Source organism: Myxocyprinus asiaticus, chromosome 3 (genome assembly GCF_019703515.2).
Source record: "Myxocyprinus asiaticus isolate MX2 ecotype Aquarium Trade chromosome 3, UBuf_Myxa_2, whole genome shotgun sequence".
Taxonomy (NCBI): Eukaryota; Metazoa; Chordata; class Actinopteri; order Cypriniformes; family Catostomidae; genus Myxocyprinus; species Myxocyprinus asiaticus.
The window spans coordinates 37,404,385-37,425,933 of record NC_059346.1 but is presented as its reverse complement, the minus strand read 5'-3'; the positions used below and the strand labels follow the sequence as shown (position 1 = coordinate 37,425,933).

At 39.5% G+C, this 21,549-nt stretch overlaps 2 protein-coding genes across 5 annotated transcripts in view; one reads left to right on the top strand and one right to left on the bottom strand.

The window, feature by feature from the left end:
• rhobtb4 (Rho related BTB domain containing 4) overlaps positions 1-21,549 on the bottom strand; it is an 85,637-nt gene that overhangs the window by 42,938 nt on the left and 21,150 nt on the right. The window contains exon 1 of one of the 4 annotated variants that reach the window (XM_051662069.1): positions 9,851-10,437. The exons of 2 other annotated variants lie outside the window; for them this stretch is intronic. Coding sequence is in view for 1 of the 2 variants with exons in the window: in XM_051662042.1 (XP_051518002.1) it covers positions 9,708-9,736 (29 nt within the window). In the remaining variant the exon portion in view is untranslated. Of the gene's footprint in view, positions 1-9,707; positions 10,438-21,549 lie in introns of those variants that run through there. One more of the 4 variants, XM_051662042.1, reaches the window with a different exon arrangement.
• The window catches only part of LOC127420106 (uncharacterized), a 59,656-nt gene continuing 55,238 nt past the window's right edge, over positions 17,132-21,549 (top strand). Inside the window, exon 1 of the mRNA XM_051662107.1 lies at positions 17,132-17,143. The gene's annotated coding sequence lies outside the window, so the exon portion shown is untranslated. The remainder of the gene's footprint in view (positions 17,144-21,549) is intronic.

Genomic DNA, 21,549 nt, shown 5'->3' with positions numbered 1-21,549 from the left:
ACCAAAATTAGTAGTTTCAAATTTACCCATAAAAAGGTAAAAGGAGAGCTTTTATCTAGAGCAGGGAAACTCAGTTTAGTTCCTCATAAGGGAGACATCATAGCCTGCCTTGCGATTTGGTTCTGTGAAGATTTCGGAAAAGTCTGATCTGAAATGTTGTCAGTGTTAAGAATGCCCTGGAGGATGCTTCTTTCACTCAGGTTACATAACAAGGGTGGCGCGTCGAGCCGATGAAGCCAAGCTGTAACATTTATGTTACTACATCTACACTGATCAGCCATAACCTTAAAACCACTGACAGGTGAAGTGAATAACATTTATTATCATCTCGTTACAATGGCACCTGTCAAGGGGTGGGATATATTAGGCAGCAAGTGAACAGTTAGTTCTTGAATTTCATGTGTTGGAAGCAGGAAAAATGGGCAAGTGTAAGGATCTGAGCGACTCTGACAAGGGTCACATTGTGATGGCTAGACGACTGGGTCAGAGCATATCCAAAACGACAGGTCTTGTGGGGTGTTCCCGGTATGCAGTGGTTAGTACCTACCAAAAGTGGTCCAAAAAAGGACAACCGGTGAACAGGTTCATGGGCGCCCAAGGCTCATTGATGCTCGTGGTGTGCGAAGGCTAGCCCGTCTGGTCCGATCCCACAGAAGAGCTACTGTAGCACAAATTGCTGAAAAACATAATGCTGGCCGTGATAGAAAGGTGTCAGAACACACAGTGTATCGCAGCTTGCTGCGTATGGGGCTGCGTAGGCGCAGACTGGTCAGAGTGCCCATGTTGACCCCTGTCCACCGCCGAAAGCACCTAAAATGGGCACGTGAGCATCAGAACTGGACCATGGAGCAATGGAAGAAGGTGGCCTGGTCTGATGAATCACATTTTATTTTAGATCATTTGGACGGCTGGGTGTGTCGTTTACCTGGGGAAGAGATGGCAGCAGGATGCACCATGGGAAGAAGGCAGGCCGGTGGAAGCAGTGTGATACTCAGGGCAATGTTCTGCTGGGAAACCTTGGGTTCTGGCATTCATGTGGATGTTACTTTGACACATACCGCCAACCTAAAGATTGTTGCAGACCACATACACACCTTCATGGCAACGGTATTCCCTGATGGCAGTGGCCTCTTTCAGCAGGGTAATGCGCCCTGCCACACTGCAAAAATTGTTCAGGAATGGTTTGAGGAACATGACAAAGAATTCAAGGTGTTGACTTGGCCTCCAAATTCCCCAGATCTCAATCTGATTAAGCATCTATGGGATGTGCTGGACCAACAAGTCCGATCCATGGAGGACCCACCTCGCAACTTACAGGACTTGAAGGATCTGCTGCTAACGTCTTGGTGCCAGAAACCACAGGACACCTTCAGAGGTCTTGTGGAGTCCATGCCTCGACAGGTCAGAGCTGTTTTGGCGGCACAAGAGGGACCTACACGATATTAGGCAAGTGGTTTTAATGTTGTGGCTGATCGGAGTTTGCGCTATTTAACTGTAATCTTTATAGTAGCTCTAACCATTGTGTGATAGTGACTAATGTTTATAGGAGATGCTGTAAATGTGAAGAATATGACTATTGCATAGTCTGTGAAAATATAAATTAGCTGGGAGACCTTGACCTAATTTTCATAGAAGCAGCCCTTGTCTTGTCAGCAAGCAAAATGTGAGGCAGTGGGTGCAGAGGTGTGGGTGTGAGCTTGTGCGCTTGAACCCATTATGAGCAAGACTCAGTGCTTCCTCTGTTTAATTCTCATTGGGACCGTTCACACCAAACATTTTTGTGTCCCATTTTTCTATTGTTTTTCTATTGTGGCGGGGTGAGAAAGAGACATACACAGTGGGTGTGATGTGAGAACTCGGAGAGGCATTTATTTGAAATAATTATAACAGTATAAATATGTCCATGGGGGAAAGTGTCCAAAATAAAGGGAAATCTGGCATCTTCATGGTGAATGGGGTTATGTGAAGGAAGGGCGATGATGCAAGGGCAGAGGCGTAGATTCCAGGGGAGATGTGGGGGGATGTAACCCCCCAATAATCAAAACAAGCAAGTACAACCCCTGCATTATTTATACCACGATCAATGGAAATATGTAAATGCTGTCCATAACATTCTACCTAACATCACTTTTTGTGTTACACAGATGATAGAATGTTATACGGGTTGGAACAAGGATGAGTAAATGACAGATTTAAATATTTGGGTAAGCTTGCTTTTTAAGCATGTTTTTAAGCATTTTTTTTTTTTTTATCAGTCTCTCCTTGTATAGTACATCTCCTTATAACTTCTGCTGAATGCGCAATTTACATGTATGCACAACATTCATTAATGCTCAACATTCAAAAAGGACTTAATTTCAGGCTGTTTCTCACCAAGCCTGTAGTATGCCTTCAGAAGACTTGGAATATGGTGCATGAGCCATATGGTTTACTATTATAATACATTTGGGATCTTTTTAAGCTTTAAAGTGATGCACTATCCACTGTCAGTGTACGGCGGGACAGTACACGATATTCATTAAAGCGTCTCTTTTTGTGTTCTGCATAAAGAAAGTCATAGGGTTGACATGAGGGTGAGTAAATTTTGACAATCAATTTTGGATGAACTATTCCTTTAAGAACAACACAGAACAGTTGGTCAGAACTTCTAAAAACAGAGTATATGGCTTCTCCTTTACTCTGTAAAACAGAACAAAAAAGTGTTTATAATGAAAGCAATGATACCAGTGGCATGGATGTCTCATGTAGCGTTTAGCAGAGTCAGTTGAGTGAGTCAGTGTTTTGTCATGGGGAATGAGATGTGCAGTGTGCCCCGCTAGCGCTTGTTTTAGTGACAGGCAGTGATAGAAACAGTGGGATGTGAGGTCTGAGAATAAGCGAAAGAGTGAGAGAGAAAGAGAAAGAGAGAGATGAGACGCGTGGCAAACGCCCACTCCATTCACAAACACTGTATGGCCCACACAACAGTTCGTCTGCTGTGTTCTGTCCTGCCAGCCTGAGCGTGTATGTGTTTGTTTCTGAATATGTAGGTAGAGAGAGCAATATCACAGCATGTAGACTACAAACCCACAATCAAATATGACTGGTAATGAAAAATAAACTTTGATATCCTTCAATAACCTCATCCAAGATTTCTCTCTCACGCTATCAATGTATATTTTGTATACAATGATTAAAAATAAATTCAGAATCTCCTCACTATATAAATATCAAACTAGATAATTCTTCAGGAAGTTTCACTGTTCATTCCTGCTGTCTGTCTGTCTAGAAAGCCAGGCAGTGGGGACTTCAGTGGAGCTCACCCCTCCCATACTGTGTGTGTGCGTGTGTGTGTGTGTGTGTGTGTTACATAAAAGCTCTAGTGGCAAAGGCTCTCCCCGACACCACATAACCAGAATTCAGAGCACCTGTCCTAAAGCCAATGCCTCCAGACCTTGAAATAAACTTCCTTTTGCAAAAACACATTAAAATACACAAACTAAATCAAGCACATCCAAATAAACACACAGGCTGAATGTTAACCCTGTTTGTCATAGTGACCTAATTTCTGCTGTTTCCATCCATTCAAAAGAAAATTTATGTATGGTGAGTGTCTTCCTGCGCATATCTATCTATAAGGGTGTTTGCGAAGACACATATTTAGTTGTTTATAGAGTGGGCATGTAAAAACAGACTGTCACAAGTGAGATGAGCGCAGACGACTTACGTAACACAGTGGTCTCTAGCCTGTCAGTAAACAGGTTAAAGGGGAGCAGTGTTTCAGAATCATTTGAGCATCCCAAATACTGAACTCCTCCAAAATATATTCCTTCTCCTTAAAGTGCTGTTTCCTCTAGCAAACAGCCTGTCAATGCACCACTGCAGCATATAGTACCACGGAGTGCTTTGAACGGCAAGGAGTCAATGTCTCTTAGTGGATCGACCACAATTTATATCCGTGCCCCATGCTGCAATGTCCTTTAGAGTGCTGAGTCCTACAGATCAGAGAATAAGTTGGATCTTTCCCCTTTTTACCACCAGTCATTGGGGAGTAATGGAGGAATTAACCACTGAAACACTACTAGATCAACTGTATTATTGTGTCCGTTGGCAGTTTAATTAGTAAAGTACTTAAAGGGTTAGTTCACCAAAAAAGGACATTTTTATCCTCATTTACTCACACTCATGTTGTTACATGCCTGTATTACTTTCTTCCGTAGAACACAAAAGGAGAATATTTGTCACCATTCACTTTACATCAATGCATCTTTTATTCCATACAATTAAAATGTATGGGTCATATTTGGGTTTGAAACAACATGAGGGTGAGCAAATGAGAATTTTATCCCTTTAAGGGAAGCTTTACTTGCTCAGAAAAGGCACGAGAAAGGAGAGGGAAAAGTGACTCACTCTTCATTTTAAAACTGGAGTCTCAAGACTTCAGCTCTTAGTGGACCTGCCATAGTACATGTATTCAAACAGTGCTGATTGTGGGAGCTTATATGAGAGCACTTTTGCTTTGAATGATTGAGCAGCATTTGTATTTGTTTGTTGATTTTTGACATGTGACACACGGATTATATATTGAATCAGATAAGGTCAGAGTAAAATAAAGTTTACATATGCAATCTTGTAATTTTTGTAAAAATCAAACTCACATTAAAACAGCAATTGCATCATAATTATGTTATCAAGTTCTGAAAAGTATGACAAAGCACAATGTTCACTGCAGTGTGTAGGGCTGGGTATTGCCAGCCACCTCAATATGATACGGCAGTGATACGCATGTCACAATTCGATATATTGTGATACATCACTAAATCATAACTCAATTTAATTCAGACTCACAAGCTTTCAATTCCAATGTATATTTCCATTATAATGTCCATTTTTCTCTTTCAGCTAATGCTGTTATTAATTAAATTATACATTGCTTGAAATTACCAAAAAACTGAAGATTTCATACAAAGGTGTACACTACAGTCTTCAAAGGACAAAGCACAACTGGCTCTAACAAGGACACAAAGAGATGTGGAAGGCCAGATGTACAACTAAACAAGAGGCTAAGTACATCAGAGTCTCTAGTTTGAGAAATAGACGCCTCACATGTCCTCAGCTGACAGCTTCATTGAATTCTACCCGCTGAACACCAGTTTCATGTACAACAGTAAAGAGAAGACTCAGGGGTGCAGGTCTTATGGGAAGAATTGCAAAGAAAAAGCCACTTTTGAAACAGAAACAAAAAGAAAAGTTTAGAGTGGGTAAAGAAACACAGACATTGGACAACAGATAATTGGAAAAGAGTGTTATGGATCTTAACCCCATTGAGCTGTTGTGGAATCAGCTAGACTGTAAGGTGTGTGAGAAGTGCCCGAAAAGACAGCCACATCTATGGTAGGTGCTACAGGAAGCGTGGGGTGAAATGTCACCTGAGTATCTGGACAACTGACAGCTAGAATGCCAAGGATCTGCAATGCTGTCATTGCCGCACGTGGAGGATTTTTTGATGAGAAACCTTTGAAGTAGTTTAAGTTAAGAAGTTAGTTAAGAAGTTCTGATTTTTTTTCCCTCCAAATTGTAATAGTAATTTTATTAATTAATGTCCTGACTATAAATTGTGATCAGTTGAATGCCACTTTCTTTCCATAAGAACAAAAACTGTACATTATTCCAAACCTTTGGCCACCAGTGTATATATAGTATATATTAGTGCTGTCAGTTGATTAAAATTTCTATATCACGATTAATTTTATATCACGATTGTGATTAATTGCAGATTTTAAAAGTGCTGAAATTTGACACCATACAGTGTTTCCCCTAGGATTTTTTTCAGCAGCAGTGCTGTTGTGCGTGCGTCCACAAGCCCGCAACGCCAGACCCATATTAATGTATGTTGGTCAAAGCATAGATTAAAACAGGAGTGTAGGGGTGTGCGATATTGACAAAAAATGATCTCTCTATTTTTTATGGGATTTTGTCGATAGCGATAAGTAGACAATATTTTGCATCCTTCAAAAATGCGTTTGTAAATGTCACAGTATATTGTACTAGCTCGCTCTTTTTAATAGAATATTATCTTTTTTGCAAAAATGATTTCCCAAAATTTGCTGAGTGTGTTTTTGTGCTGGTACCTTGGCTTGTTTAGGCCTGTCGTGGACAGCTGACTCCCGAATTTTTTCTTATTCTTTTTGGTGGTTAGTTCGCAGATGGTGAAACAAGTTAGTTGTCGAGATGTCTCTAACGGCAACCGATTTCTGACATAGTTTGCAGATTACCATCTTTTGAGCAACATCCATCTTTTCAAAGCCAAACCACCTCCATGCAAGTGAGGATGACGCTCGTCTAATGACGCTAATCTAACGACGTAGATTGCGAGGCTGGTGGTGTCTGTATTTTGTATCCTGGCACTGTTTGTTCACAAATTTTTTACTTCAGTCATGCATTTTTAGGCAGCTACGCTAGCTTAACTTGTGGTGCGGTGAACATGTACGCCTATACTAGCACACTGCATTCTAATAGGCTACATCCCGCAGTGAATGCGTGGACTCTCAAGGAGTGTTTTTAATTGGTTTTTGCAAAGTGAGTGACATACTCGATAATGTCAGCTCGCACATCGTTAAAACATCAATTAAGATATTATTGTAGATGATACACATCACACACCCCTACAGGGGTGTCAAACTCAATTTCAGCCTGGGCCACATCAGGGTTTATTTGTGCCCTCAAAGGGCCCTTTGAAAATGTGGCACCAGCACCTGCTTTGGTAGCACCCATGCAAATAATATTACATGTTATGTGCACTGAAATGCACATTTGACAGTACAGCATTGATTTCGAGGTTGGGATGCAGATGAAAATTATAATATTAGCAACAGTAACATCTGTGGAAAAAAAAAAAAATGAACACCTAATTTTTATATGGCTAAATCAAAATATTCTGACAGTGTGAATAAGTTGGGTCTTCTTTACAGATTCCTTTTATCAGTTTCCTACTAATTAAATTACAGTCATGTCTTGGAATTTCTGAAAGCAAACAAAACAGCTTAAATTTTCCTACAATCAGAGAGCATTACAAGAGTACAGATTTTATACAGATGGAAAACTGATAGCTTGGTCCATAATTATGAAAATGCACCATTGTTCTTCCATAGTATCCATAGTTTTAACAATTATATTTGTAATAATGCATGGTAACTATATGTAAAACCATGCATGGCTCCTCACTACCATTTTTAGTAACTATGGTTTCTATATAAAGAACTATGACGTTTTTGTCTTGAAAAAAACAGCAGACTAAATACATTTAGAAAGTTTTTCTGCCGCAACTACCATAGGTAATATAGTATAGTTAGTTTTACTGCAGTAAATCCATGGTAATGTTTTGTAAGCATTGTGATCTGAGAATTGAAAATGTTTTCTCCTGTTTTCTTTGTACGTGCTGTTTAGAATGTGGGGCTGTTTATTTTGAATTAGTTTCAGCACAAAGACATAAGAGTTTTGCAACAGACAGTTCTGTACCACATTCAGCATTAAGCGCCGCTTTGAACTCCACATGAAAAGCGCTTGCAGACAAAAACGTCTCATTCTACATTTTGGTGATATTAAGACTTGCCGTGCTTCTGTGGTAATTCAAATGTGCCTTATTTAGGCTGAAAAATAATTGATTTCTGTCACAAGTTCCATCTAGGCTTGTTTTGTACAACAAATAGCATTAAGAGTACTTTTCCCCATCACTTTATCACTGACACTGCATCACTGCTGTGTGTGTCAGTGTAATGACTCCGGGCGGACGCATCGCAAAGGTTCCGCCCTTCCGACCACTGTTTATGCTAGTTAATGCTGCATTAACGGTAAATTTGTTTAATCGCAATTAAGAAAAATTAAAAACATTTTAAAGACCTTGACATGGACTTTGACAGAAGTGTTTTGGTCGAATGGCTTCACAGTGTACGTAAAAGAAATGTTTCTTTTGTTGTTGCTGATCAATAACTAACTGGAAAGAACTGAAAGGATATTAAAAGAAGACATTATTCAATGACAAATGGATTGTGTGGATTTCGTCTTTGGACACGTATTGCAAAGAATGAATCAAACAAAACGATTACTCTCAACACGTAAAAAGACCTCGGTGCTGAACTTCTTCGCCACTACACTACTCAAACACTGGTGAGTGAAATCTAAAAAAAATGACCTGCCAGTGGCTAATCAAAGACATTTATCGTGATACTTAATTTTAATCAACACAGCCCTAGTAGTGTGTGTGTGAGAGAGAGAGAGAAGTAGTTGATTCCTTACGAGTAATATTTCAATCAATCATTTATTTATAAAGCACAATAAAAAAATAAAAATAAAAACACTGGTTGACCGGCTGTACAACAATAATTAAAAGGACATAACATTAATGCAATTACAAATCCATCTATGTACAACCCCAAAAGCACAAAAAGGATAGACATCATAGCACATATAAAAATGTACACCAACCAAGGACAGGCTCTGGCATTAGTTGTAGGCCAGCTCGAAGAGATAGGTTTTTAATCTTCGATTCTGTTAAAATGATTCTAAGAGATAGCGGTATACTGTTCCACAATTTCGGGCCTGGTATAGCGAAAGCACGATCACCCCTCAATTTTAAAGCTGGAGTATGTAATTTCTGCGACACTAGCGCCACCGAACAGAATTTGTTTGTAACCGATTAATGTAAAATGCAGTAGTCGAGACAAGATGAAACAAAAGCATGTATCACTCTCTGAAACTCTTCAAGTGATAAAAAGCTTTTGACCTAAGATAAAAGCCTTCATTGGAAAAAACTAGATTTGTCTACTACATATTTAGCCATTAAGCCATATAATGATGGCTGAATCAGCAGAATAAAACACTCTGCTTAGTCCATTGATTAAAATGGACAAAGAGACAAGTATCTCTCATTCATGGATGAACTTGGCTTATGCCTAACAAGAAACAAAACCTTGCAGCGGGGTAGTGTTTTGAGAGAATTCATATTGCCTATGATTACATCAGGTGTGAATGCATTGTGTGAAACATGTAGGGCCAGCCATTGACAACCCCCCATTCATACCTCTAAAAAGCCCCAATTCAGCACACGTTTCATTCAGAAACATGAACCAGTAGTGCATTTTCGCTTTAAGATGAATGACATGTGAGTTCATATAAAAACTTGGCAGCTCAACGCCCATGCGCGTCACAGAATCACAATGCACAACGTGAAATTAATAAAATGAGACGTTTTAAAATGAAGATCAGGGAGATGCATAGCAACAAACTGCCCAAAAGCAAAGAGGCGGAGAGTTGCAGCAATCAAGACGTGATACAAAGACACGCTTCAAACATCACGCGTCAAGGATGGGCGGCGGTTAGTGTGTTTTTATTGAGTGAACTCTTCAGTTTTTAATGCAGCGCCCACACCGAACACGTTTTTGCGTCCGTTTGCAGTTTCCCTATGTAAAATGCGCTAGACGGACGTATTTGACTGTTGCACCACGTTTTTAGACGCCGTGTCAAGTTGAAAATAACTTTAACTGCTACAACGCTTCTCGAGACACCTGAGCTCTGCTCTCTTCGTGGCACAGCGTCTAGTTGTTTTTGTCACAAGTACGTATTCTGTGTGAACGGCCCCTAAGAATGCATCAGTGATTGAGAATGCATGATTGTTGCGAGGGGAAACATGTGACACGCTGGTGTGCAAAAGTGAAATTTCACCACCTTACCTTCCGACGCTTCCAGAATTGACCCACATGCCAGTCCGCTCGTGGTTCGCTCCCGTTAAACCGAGCGCAGGAGATCAAATAAAACCTTGAAAATATTAGGACGTCTCTGGAAAAACTCTCGACTTGTTTTGTGTTAAACTCACTGGGATGTCACGGCTGTCACAAAGGCAGCATTTTCACACTCGCCTTCCAGCTGAGCTGATAGAGATCCTCTGAAACAAGTTTTCAAACTGCAGTGAAGAACCTGAACCGTTAATTTCCCTACATCTAGAATTCCCACACTCTCACTAAGATGCCTCTTGGTCCTAGAATTATTGACATTTATAGGTAAGCTTTCATTTTGGGGCGTTCACAGGAGTGTTATTGTTTCTACAGCTGATTTCGCAAATGGCACGCCCCCTTTTGTGCGTCAAGTAGAGTGAACTCACCCCTGAATCCATGTAACGGTGAGAGGCAGCCAATCAAATACATCCGAGCACTTGGCCCCGCCCCGTCTGGAAAACTCGCCCTATTAACCCACAATCTACCAGTCATTTGTTTAGACACGCGCAGTCGCGCATGGACAGGCAGATCCATTACAAAACGTTTTCTCCGTCAGAACACACACTGTAGTCCTCCTGTTACACGCTTGAATCACTTGAGGCACCGGATATTCACTATTAGTGACGTATAGATATTATCTGATACGACGATAGCGCAGACGTTCCTTCGCTTTTCTGTCACTCATACATTCGGGCGTCATCACTGACAAGATGACAGACGGCAATAATGGGGACATATGTTGGAAATATTGTCTCATGAGCTATTTATGTCTTCATACAGTAGCCTATATTTTTTAATTAAAAGCCATAAGTGGTATTATAGCCTACAGCTTATGAAAAGCCATCTAAATTCTGGAAGTAACAAAAAGGAAAACGCCATGAAGGAGTTGATAAAAGATGGCTTTAAATTATTTAGGCTAGTTCCCCACATAATGTATTTATTTAAGAAATTATTTTAGAATGCTCAATTTTTTTATATTGGAAAAAGCTTGGTTAAATACTGCATTTCTAATAAAGTGAAAGAAGTGCACTTTAAAGTAGGCTACTAAATAATGTTTACCCCTGTAATGCAGCTTTATCTAAATATAAACATTGAAAACAAATGTTAATTTTGTGGTGTAAATGAGGAAGACTTCATTCATTTATTTTATAACGTGTCCTCAGAATTCTGGTTCAGTGTTATCACCTACTTGTCTGATCCATAGAAAATTAACTAAAATTATTTATGTATCTCTGAAAGATATAATTTGTAGGCTACCTGTACTAATTAGAACAAGATGATGGAGTACGTGGTAAACTGTTATATCCTGCATGACAAATATTATATTCATAAACAAAAACTTGGAAACTTCCAACCAAAATTTTACCTCTTTTTGTTAGAAATTGATCTCTATAAAAAGTATTTAAAAATTGTCAATACAAATGACACACTTTACTATTTAAAAATAAATAAATAAAAGTCCTTGTATTGGAAAGCCCCTAAATTTTTTCTTATTGTAATTTATATTTCCACTCTTATAATATATAATCATTACACTTTGTGCATATTCTATTTGTCATACTTGTTATTGTTATTATGTTGAAACATACATTAATTAAAAAAGAATATGGGGATAGTGAAGCTTTTCATTATACACACTTCTTACCCAAATGAGAACGATCTCCATTGCAGAATCAGAAACTGATTCTGTATTCACAATTAAAAAGTCATTTTCAGACAAGGTTGGCAGCTCAACAAAAAATGTGACCTGCTCCATCATTATGAGTCACTCTGAACCAGAGACACATTCTTTAGATTTATGAGGGAAATCTAAGCTTTCTAACGATGTATATGTTTTTACCCCAAGATATAATTATTTCAGTATTGGCTGATATAATCATTGAAATGCTTTCCTTTTTATTTTAGTACATAAAACTCTTAATGTGTCTCTGGGACGAAGTGACTCAAAATGATGAATCAGGTCACAAATGCATTCAATAGGAAAACATGCTGTCATCTTACAGAAAGCCTGCCTTGTCTCGGCAAAGATCTTTATTGACACTAAGTATACTATCTAAGATAGTGTAAACTAAAGTACTTTGAGCAGCTATTAGCATGTTGTTAACATCTATATGCATGTCTTTGTTTAAGGTTGATTTCAAAAGGCTTGTCAGCAGTGTCAAGAAGAGGAAGCAGAATACAAGAGAAAACAAAATATAAACATTTCCTGGTAAAGAACGGTGGTATTGCTGTAAACAAAAATAATTAAATATTTAAGACACACGTTGGCAGGAAACTCAATGATATTTGTCCCTGTGATCCACTAAAGCAGACACCGCACAAGTAATGAACACTGACCTCTAGCGATGTCTACTGGTATAGACATCAGACATAAGAAAGTTCGAAGAGAACAAAGATCACACACAACATGGTAATTTTTTTTTTTTTTTTTTTTTTTGGTATTCACATTTTTACCATATTCATTAAAATACAAATGCTTAAAAAGCTCCTTTCTTAAACATCCAAACTGCTGATGAGGTCAGAGCATGAGTTGTCTGGCTGTGTTGTCAGTCACAGATTTTAGTGAAGCATATACAACCCATTCCCACACTTCAGTCAATGCAGCCCTTTCAGCCATCCATCTCAGGCCAAGCAGGCATGCCAGTGCAGCAGTGGGCCCTGAGAAAGTGATGCCCCTGTGGCCCCTCTGAGCTCCCGGAATAGGAGTGAGAGACAGAGAATTGAGAGAGAGAGGTGGAACTCAGAGCTATGTGCATGTAGGGATTTGTCTATGAAAGAGTTTAAACTGGAATGAAACATAATATGAGGTCAGTGAAAGTGTCAGAGCCTGTAATTTACAGTCAGTCTTCTTATAGTCACATTATGACAGTGCAAAGCAAAGGCAATGGAGGGCAGAAACATAAATTAGCATGCTCTAGCTGAGACTGGGTGGATGAAGGGTAAGCCTGGGAAATATTATGAAGGGTCTCCTGCAGAGTTGAGCTAGGTTTGATATTGTGGTTTGATATTGTGGCTTGAGGATGTGAGCATTGGCCATGAGCACACACATACTGAACACACATTTAGACATATGCACATATTAAAATACATGATCAAATAGGCCTACATTTCAATTATTATTATTATTATTTTTATTTTTTTGAAGACATTTCTTATACTGCACTAAAGACCCCCCTTGATGAAAATATGTTTTATTGTGGTCCTAAAGTGTATAATGATAGGGGGGAAATGCTATATTCTGAATGTTAATGGAGTTACATAATTTGTAAAGATTTTATATATATATATATATATATATATATATATATATATATATATATATATATATATATATATATATATATATAATAAAAAAATTTTTTTTTAAAAAACTTGGAAAACATTGGCCAGGGATTTTATAATATCTCAACTATATTAAAACAAATTCTGGTTTATTCTGCTTGTAGAAAATCAACAGTGTACATTTTAGAGTTACAATTTTAATACATGCCTATTTCACAAATTAATCTCTATTGCCTTTTCCAGCAGTCAAAATGGGCCCACTTTGCACGTCCATTGCAGCAAATCTATTCTTTCCCACTAATGTCAAACAATTTGTTGTAGTGTTACAGGGGTTTAGGAAGGTGCTGTAATATATATTTAAGCCATCTAATGTTTTAAGAGAAAATAACAACCAGTAGGTCTTTTACCATTGTGGGGCCTTTAGCCCCATCGAACCCTATCATATAAAATCATGTTTGTAAACATATTTTCTAACATATTGCCTGTTCAAAACTGTAAAAAAAAAAAAAAAAAAAGAAAACAAAAATACTCTCTCTTGTGTGTTTGTTTGTGTGGACATGTGCACAAACTCCATTTGAGAGAAAAGTATGCAATTTGTAGGAAAGATGCAGTACCCAGTGAAGCAGGTGAGGGGGCTAGAGAACAGTATGGGGCAAGGGGCTAAATTTGAGAAAATTTGATTCATAGAACTATTTAAAGCTGTATAACATCCAGAAAGTAAGATGGTAAAAGGTTACAACTTGTTCTACCCACACGGGTCATAATTGACCCGAGACAACATGAGGAACAATTTGTTTAAAATTTCTTTTAAACAATTATATACAAAAATACAATTTTCTTTTTTCTTTTGTTTTGTTTTGTATTTCCAGTACAAAAAATTATGCGGTATTTATAATGTATGTACCTGTCCCGAGACAAAAATGACCCTAAGACAATAGGAGGGTTAAGACACTAACATGCATCTCACAGACTGTTCAGGCTCCCCAGGCACAAGAGATACGAGCTGGATGGACACCCGTGCTGGCCATTATGTGTCCCACTCAGACACTGACCATAATAGGCTATTCTCCTAGCTGGCCCTGACAAACTGAACCCAGACCAGACCGTGCTTTACATAGTACCGGTGTACGTTCAGCTATCATAACAGGATGAATAACACTTTTGCATCTACAGACAACATATTCAGCTTCAGTCTAGACAAAGTAGGTCAACCCTGTTATACAATGGGAAATCTTTTTAAGGAGCAAAGATTCTATAAAGTTTATCCACACAAAGGCACAAACAGGAAGTCATAGGACTGTACTACATCAGTAGAGCGATAACAGCGAACAAAGCGGACAAACAGTCATTGATGCAATATCATTAGTAGGAAGAGTGAACTACATGTTGCAAACTCCTGTCATGGGTACTAATAGCTTGTTTTAAAGAGGGGATAAGACTTAGTTCCATGGACACATAGTTTACAAACAAATCAAGTCTTTAAAGTGCGTAATGCGAAAAAAAAAAAGATGAGTTTGACATTCTCTGAACAGGGGGAGGTTTCCTGGTATCAGTCTTCAAACAGTGGCATGGTGTTGCCCATGTGAGAGGCTTGTGAGATTGTGTGCAGAACATCCAAACAAAGATAAGGTTAAAAAAACAAAATAGAGAAGAAAAAAAGAAAAAAAAAATAAAGAGAAAAGGGGTTGAATGGAGGGAAAAGGTTCAAGGGAAGCAATGAAAATGTGGTACAAGATGGAAAAAGTAAAAAAAAGAAAAAGAAAAAAGATCTCTGATACATGTTTGTGTGTGTGTATCTATGTACATGTGAACAGTTGATTAATTCTTTGGCAAAGTCAGCTCTTGTTTATCATGCCCATAAAGCCTCTTGGAATGTTGAATCTTGAAAAGGGGTGTAAACAAAAAACAAAAAACAAAACAAAACAAAACAAAAAAACAGGCAGGGGACGGCGGGGTACGAAGGAGGGGGTTAAAGAGGGGACAGAATGTTAGACAGAGGGAAGTCCATTTGTTTTCACCATACTTTATCTCCACAACATTGGGACAGGCCACACTGTCTTATTAACCCACAATTTCAAGCTCTCCAAGTATGTCAGAACTGTGAGTTTGGGCCAGCTGTCAATGTGCAACATTGACCTACTTACTGTTCTGATTTATGTACAGCACTTTAAGAGACAACTTTCCCACAAAGTAAAAAGTGCATCCTCATATTCCTGAAAGCATGTAAACTTATAAACACACACACACACACACACACACACACACACACACACACACACACACACACACACACACACACACACACAATGCCCAACTAGCCATTTTGCCAACCTGACCACACAGGAAATCAACAAATCGACCCTCCATTCTGCCAAATTACTGACAAGTGGCATCTCCCATCAGACATTTTAGCATCATTCCAAATATGTTTACCTTTCCCTGTGACATTACTGATAGCACATTGTGTGAGCAGTCTCCGAGATACAGGTTCTGGTCCCATAGGAACCAGGAAGTAATAATGATCACATAAATAATGGTGTGTGCGATTTGGAGGATGAATTTTTTCACTCTAAAAATAATTTTTTACTCCACTGACGGCTAGGTTTAGGGTTGCGGTTTGGGTGTAGTGTTAATAAAATATACATTCCTTTTGGCTTTATTACATCATTTACAACTAAAAATACAACTCGCCTTTAGCACTACTCTGAACATTTCACCTGGAAACCAGGGTTCAAACATGCCTAGATGTTGCTTTAAAGGGTAAGTTTACCCAAAAATTAAAATTCTCTCATTTACTCACCTTCATGCCATCCCAGATGTGTATGACTTTCTTTCTTCTGCTGAAAACCAACAAAGATTTTTATGACAATATCTTAGCTCTGTAGGTTCTTACAATGCAAGTAAATGGTGACCAGAACACTAAAAGCTCCAAAAAGGAGATAAAGTCAGCATAAATGTAATCCATCAGACACCAGTGGTTTAATAAATGTCTTCTGAAGCAATCCAGTTGGTTTAGGGTGAGATGAGACCAAAATTTAACCTTTTGTCCTTTTCACTTTTTCAATTCTTAACAGCAGTCTCCTTGGCGATCAAAATTTCAAGCTCGATTACACTTTTCGTTTGGTCTGTTCTCACCCAAAACCAACTGGATCGCTTCAGAAAACATGAATTAAATCACTGGAGTCGTATGGATTACTTTCTTGCTGACTTTGTGATATTTGGAGCTTTAAAGGCCTGATCACCATTCACTTGCATTGTATGTACCTACAGAGCTGAGATATTCTTCTAAAAATCTTTGTTTAATGGTGAGTAAATGATAAGAGAATTTACATTTTTGGAGAACTGTTACTTTAAGTGCACTGTGAAATCTCCTCTGCCTGAGTCAGGCATTTGAGATTAAGACATGTTACTCATTCAAGTTGGAAACAAAATATGGAAAAAGCCAAACTTAAACAAACGGTGAATAAGCAAAAGTGAATACAGTTGCAACACTTTTACACGACCACTATAATTTATTAATGCATGGTATCTAACAAATTATTAATTAATTTGCTTAAAAGAAATCACGAAAGGCAAGTCATTTGACTGTCAACAAATTAATATGAATAAATTTGCAAAATCATTGCTTTCCATCATCTTTCATGTCCACATGCCCATTCCAACGTTACAACTAGGCAACTCAGGTATCATCTAGAAGTCTGAGTTTCCAATTGTTCATGTGCTCAGAACCCAAAATTTCTTGAAGGTCGCAAGACTTTCGACCACAGGGGGCAGTGGTTCGAATTTTGGTAACAGACCAATTTCAGCGGCACAACTTTTAAACTACTGTCCCGAATTCACAGTATGATCAGTCTGGTTTAGCGTCAAACATCCCTCAACCTCCGACTTCCCTCTCAAGAGAAGGCCAGCATTCATCTGATACGTCTAATTACAAAAAAATCTCCCTTCTCTCTCCCAGACATAACTCCTCCACCCAGCACTCCAGAGAATGCAGTGCTGCTGCTGTTGTTTGTTTGATGGCAGCAAAAGTATACCCCTCCATCCTACTGCAAACAAGAGGCTTGAAGATATGACAGAGGAGAGAGAGTATGAGAACTTGGAGGTGGAAAGAGGTCAGTGGATGCCCTGCATTCCTCAGTGACATAAAGCTGTTTGATAAAGACAGAGTGGACTTAGCCATGATCTAGACTTGGGGAGTCCAGTCAAACTCACCAGCACTCTCTGGATGCCTGACCAGTGAAGCCTCATTAGGATAGGCTTGTCAGTACCATTGAGTGATGATAGTTGTGACTGAGAAACAGGACAAAATTTAGGCCTTTTTTTTTAACACTAAATCTCCACTTTCACTTTTACATCTGAAAGTCACATGTGGTGCCTGTTTAGTTTCACTTTCACATCTGAAAGAGAAAGTTGAGATTCAAGGACTTTAATATTGTTATGTTTCTCACCCACACCTATTATTTCGCTTCTGAAGAGTCGTATGGATTACTTTAATGTTTACTTTATGTGATTTTTGGAGCTTCAAAGATCTGGCCACCATTCACTTCCATTGGAAGGACCTACAGAGATTACATTTTCTTTTAAAACTCGTAGTTTGTGTTCAGCTGAAGAAAGAAAGTCATACACATTTGGGATAGCATTAGGGTGAGTAAATGATGAGAGAATTTAAATTTTTGGGTGAACTATCCCTTTAAACAGACTGATGTGACAAGTTCAAATATCTTGACTCAGATGTGATATTCATTACTGCCTGCTTTGTGGGTCATATCTTTACAATTATCAAGACATCCTAATGTTATTATAGATTAGGAGACAGAAGTGCTGCCCATATTAGCAGGATGTGACTCATGTGTTAAATGTGAACATCTTTAAGCACAACCCGCTCAAATGAAGAGACTAATTTCATTAAGGCTTTACTCAGCTGTTTAATTGCAGGGCTACACCGGGGCAGAGCACCCCGAGTGCACCAAAGCACAAGCTTCATTCATGATAACCGGGCAAAATTTGGGCTTGAATTAATTGTGTTTGTGAGAATTCTCCAACGTGTTCTCGCCTCTTCCTGTTCGTACAAATGTCATAGAGCACCATATCAAAAGGACCCCAGGTGTAGTGGTATGCAGTCGTTCCTTCCGATTACCCGAACACAAAAAAAGTGGTCCAGGAAGAATTAAAGGCCATGCTTGATATGGGGGTAATAGAAGAATCCCACATTGACTGGGACAGCCAAGTAGTGTTGGTTCCAAAGACTGATGGCTCGGTCAGGTTGTGTGGATTATAGAAAAGTCAATGCAGTGTCTAAGTTTGATAAGTTTGTTCGAGGCCCCGGCTAAGTTTCAGCGGTTCATGGACAGAATCCTCAGACCGCACGCCGCTACCTATCTGGATGACATCATTATTTACAGAAATAATTGGCAGCGGCATCTGCAGCATCTGAGGGCTGTCCTGAAGTCGTTGAGATGGGCGGGATTCACGGCAAACCCTAAGAAGTGTGCAATTGGATGGGCAGAATTACAGTATCTGGGCTTCCACTTGGGTCATGGACAGGTGCGGCCCCAAATTGATAAGACTGCAGCGACTGCAGCCTGCCTGAGACCTAAGACCAAAAAGGAGGTGAGACAGTTCCTGGGGCTGGCTGGCTATTATCCTAGGTTTGTGCCTAATTATTCGACCGTCACCAGTCTGCTGACTGCGTTCATGCAAGTGAAAGCTGCACTTTGCGGCGGGCCGTTATTGCACTCTCCTGACGTCTTTCTCCCTTTTGTCTTGCAAACGGACAGGGGGTTGGGAGCGGTACTGTCCCAGATAGTGGAGGAGGAATGCCCTGTGCTGTACATTAGTCGCATGCTCTAGATGAGAGAGACTAAGTACAGCACAATCGAGGAGCTTATGGTCATCAGGTGGGTGGTCCTCACCCTCCGGTACTATCTGTTGAGACGTGCTTTCACCCTCTGTTCGGACCATGCCCCGCTGCAGTGGCTCCATTGCATGAAGGATACCAATGCGCGGATCACCCATTGGTATCTAGCTCTCCAGCCATTTAAGTTCGAGGTGGTCCAGAGGCCAGGGCCGCAGATGGCAGTGCAGATTTCCTCTCCAGGAATGGGGGGAGTAAGTGACAGGCCAGATGGCTCCCCGGCCTGAGTCAGGCGATGGGGGTATGTGGTGATGGGGGCGTGGCCGACGTCTGTGGAGAGCAAGGCCGTGAGAGTGAGTACGGTAAGGATTGACACCTGTGGGACATCACCTCTAACAGCTGAGAGTGGAGAGGAATTTAAGGGGCAATCCAGACTGCCGGAGGAGAGAGACAAGCTTGAGCCTGGGCATGTGTGCATTGTGTGTGTGCAGAAAAGCCAGTTCGTTTGTGTTTAAAGCTGAAAAGCACTGAGAATAAAGAATTACGTGGACTGTTCACCTGGCCCCCGCTTCCTTCTTCACAAGAGTGCAAGAAACCTGTCACATTGTGTAATGTAATTTTACACATAGCTTGGGTTTTAGAAATGTACTGACTGAGATGACTCAGGCTAGCAGAGGTATAACATTTTTGCAAAAATGACACTTGCACTGTCCAGCAAAGGATAGTGAAAGCCATCTTCATGTCCAGTTTTTCATCTCAAGCAAATTCCTCTTTCATTCTTTTTTTTTCTCTCTAAAGCCTCATGACACATAAATGACATCATAACCAGTTTGTTATGCACTCAGTTGAACTAAAGACAAATTAGTGCTACTGACTGTTCTTTGCACAAAACTGCAGTCATAAAAACAAATGGGTGCATTGATTTGAGCTCAGTTTGAGGGGATTACTTACAGCACTTGCTAGAGGGGAAAAGACATTGAAATGATTTACTATTATTAATTATTAATTTAGCCCATGGAATGACAATGGATGGAATGAAGTTATTTAGTGGGTTGTTACCAAGCATTTGAGTTGTAGGAATGCTGCAACGTTCTTAACTAGACCTCTGGATGAGACTATATCACTGTCAGGAACTGTGAAAAGACAGCGAGGACTCGAATAAGGTGAGAAGAATAGGCTTTATTTTAAACAAAAAATAAACAAAACAAACAAAAACTACCCCGAAGGGGAAAACTCAAAGGTCCAGGGCAGAACAGACTGGGTTCGATGCACCAGGCTGGAACAGAAACAACAGGGCAAGACAGGAACTGACACAGGAGAACCTAACAGGGTGATAAACCACAACGAACTGGCACAAGACAAAAAACACAATGGGGTTAAATAGGAAAGACAATGAGGAGGGTAATAAGGAAAGCAGGTGAAGCAAATGAACTAATAATGAGGTAACAAGGGGGCAAGGCCAGGACGAGAGACAGCAGAGCACATGACAATGAAGCCGTCATTTGCCATGTGCTCAAACAAAAAGACAAGACCAGACAAGGGCACATGACAAGAGACCCGAAACCGAACACGAAGTCATGCGCTCACAAAGACAAGACATGGAGCATGAGTGTCCTGATCCCAACTCAGAAACAAGACCGAACCAGACCGAAGAGTCAGGATCCAGATACCATGCTCTGAACATGAAACACAGACTAGACAGAAGAGCACACAACCAAAACCGTGCGCTCACACAGAGACATAGAACATACGTGACAGGATCCTGACAATCACACCTTGCTGTAAACACACTTCAGGCTGCGTTTGCCAAGAATATCTCATTGAATGCTTCATATGAATGTAAAAATCTCACAGTTACAGTAAAATTCCAACAAAATCATTTGGAGTGAACATGCTTAATTCTTACCATGATCCAAAACTAGTAACAAAGAAAAGTAGAAGTTCAAGGCATGTAATGTTTTTGCACAACTAAATTGTAGTTCTATTTAAATTGGATTTAAGAAAATACAACAAACATAATTCAGTCAATATTTGTTTTGAAGGCATGTGGTGTTTACAGGTGCATTTAGCTGTACATAAAATATTAACACACAAAATGTAATTATAAGGCACACCAAGTGGAAATAATTTCATTTGTATTCCACGGAAATTAAAACTTAGTATAACGTGACATTAAAAAGAATGTAGCAGTGTGGAGAAGGAAAGACTTGATTTGATAAACAAGTTGATTAAATAGGTTAGCATGCCAAACAAAAATCTCTGAAGCACCGTAGACCAAACTGGAACCTAGCTGTCCACCTCTGACAGAATGGGGAAGTACATACTTTAGCACTGCGGATATTCTGCTATGTGAGGAACTAATGCCGATAAAAACAAACCACTAAGTCTTAAAGGTCATTCTGCTGCCTATGAAGAACCAGCCAGCATGACGAAGCGGGAAAAGAGAGGGAAAAACATGTTTTGTTTTCTAAATATCAAAATCTGTTGTGAGCTAGGGGGCTTTCAGAGGGAATAGGAATGGGTTTTGTTGAGATACAGCAACTGGCAAATGTTCACTGGGTGATGCCTTTACTGCCTTGGAATGTATTTCCATCCACTCTTTAAAACTGGGTTAAGAAGAGTAAACAAATAAAATTAGGCACAGAAATAGAAAAATAGTTATAA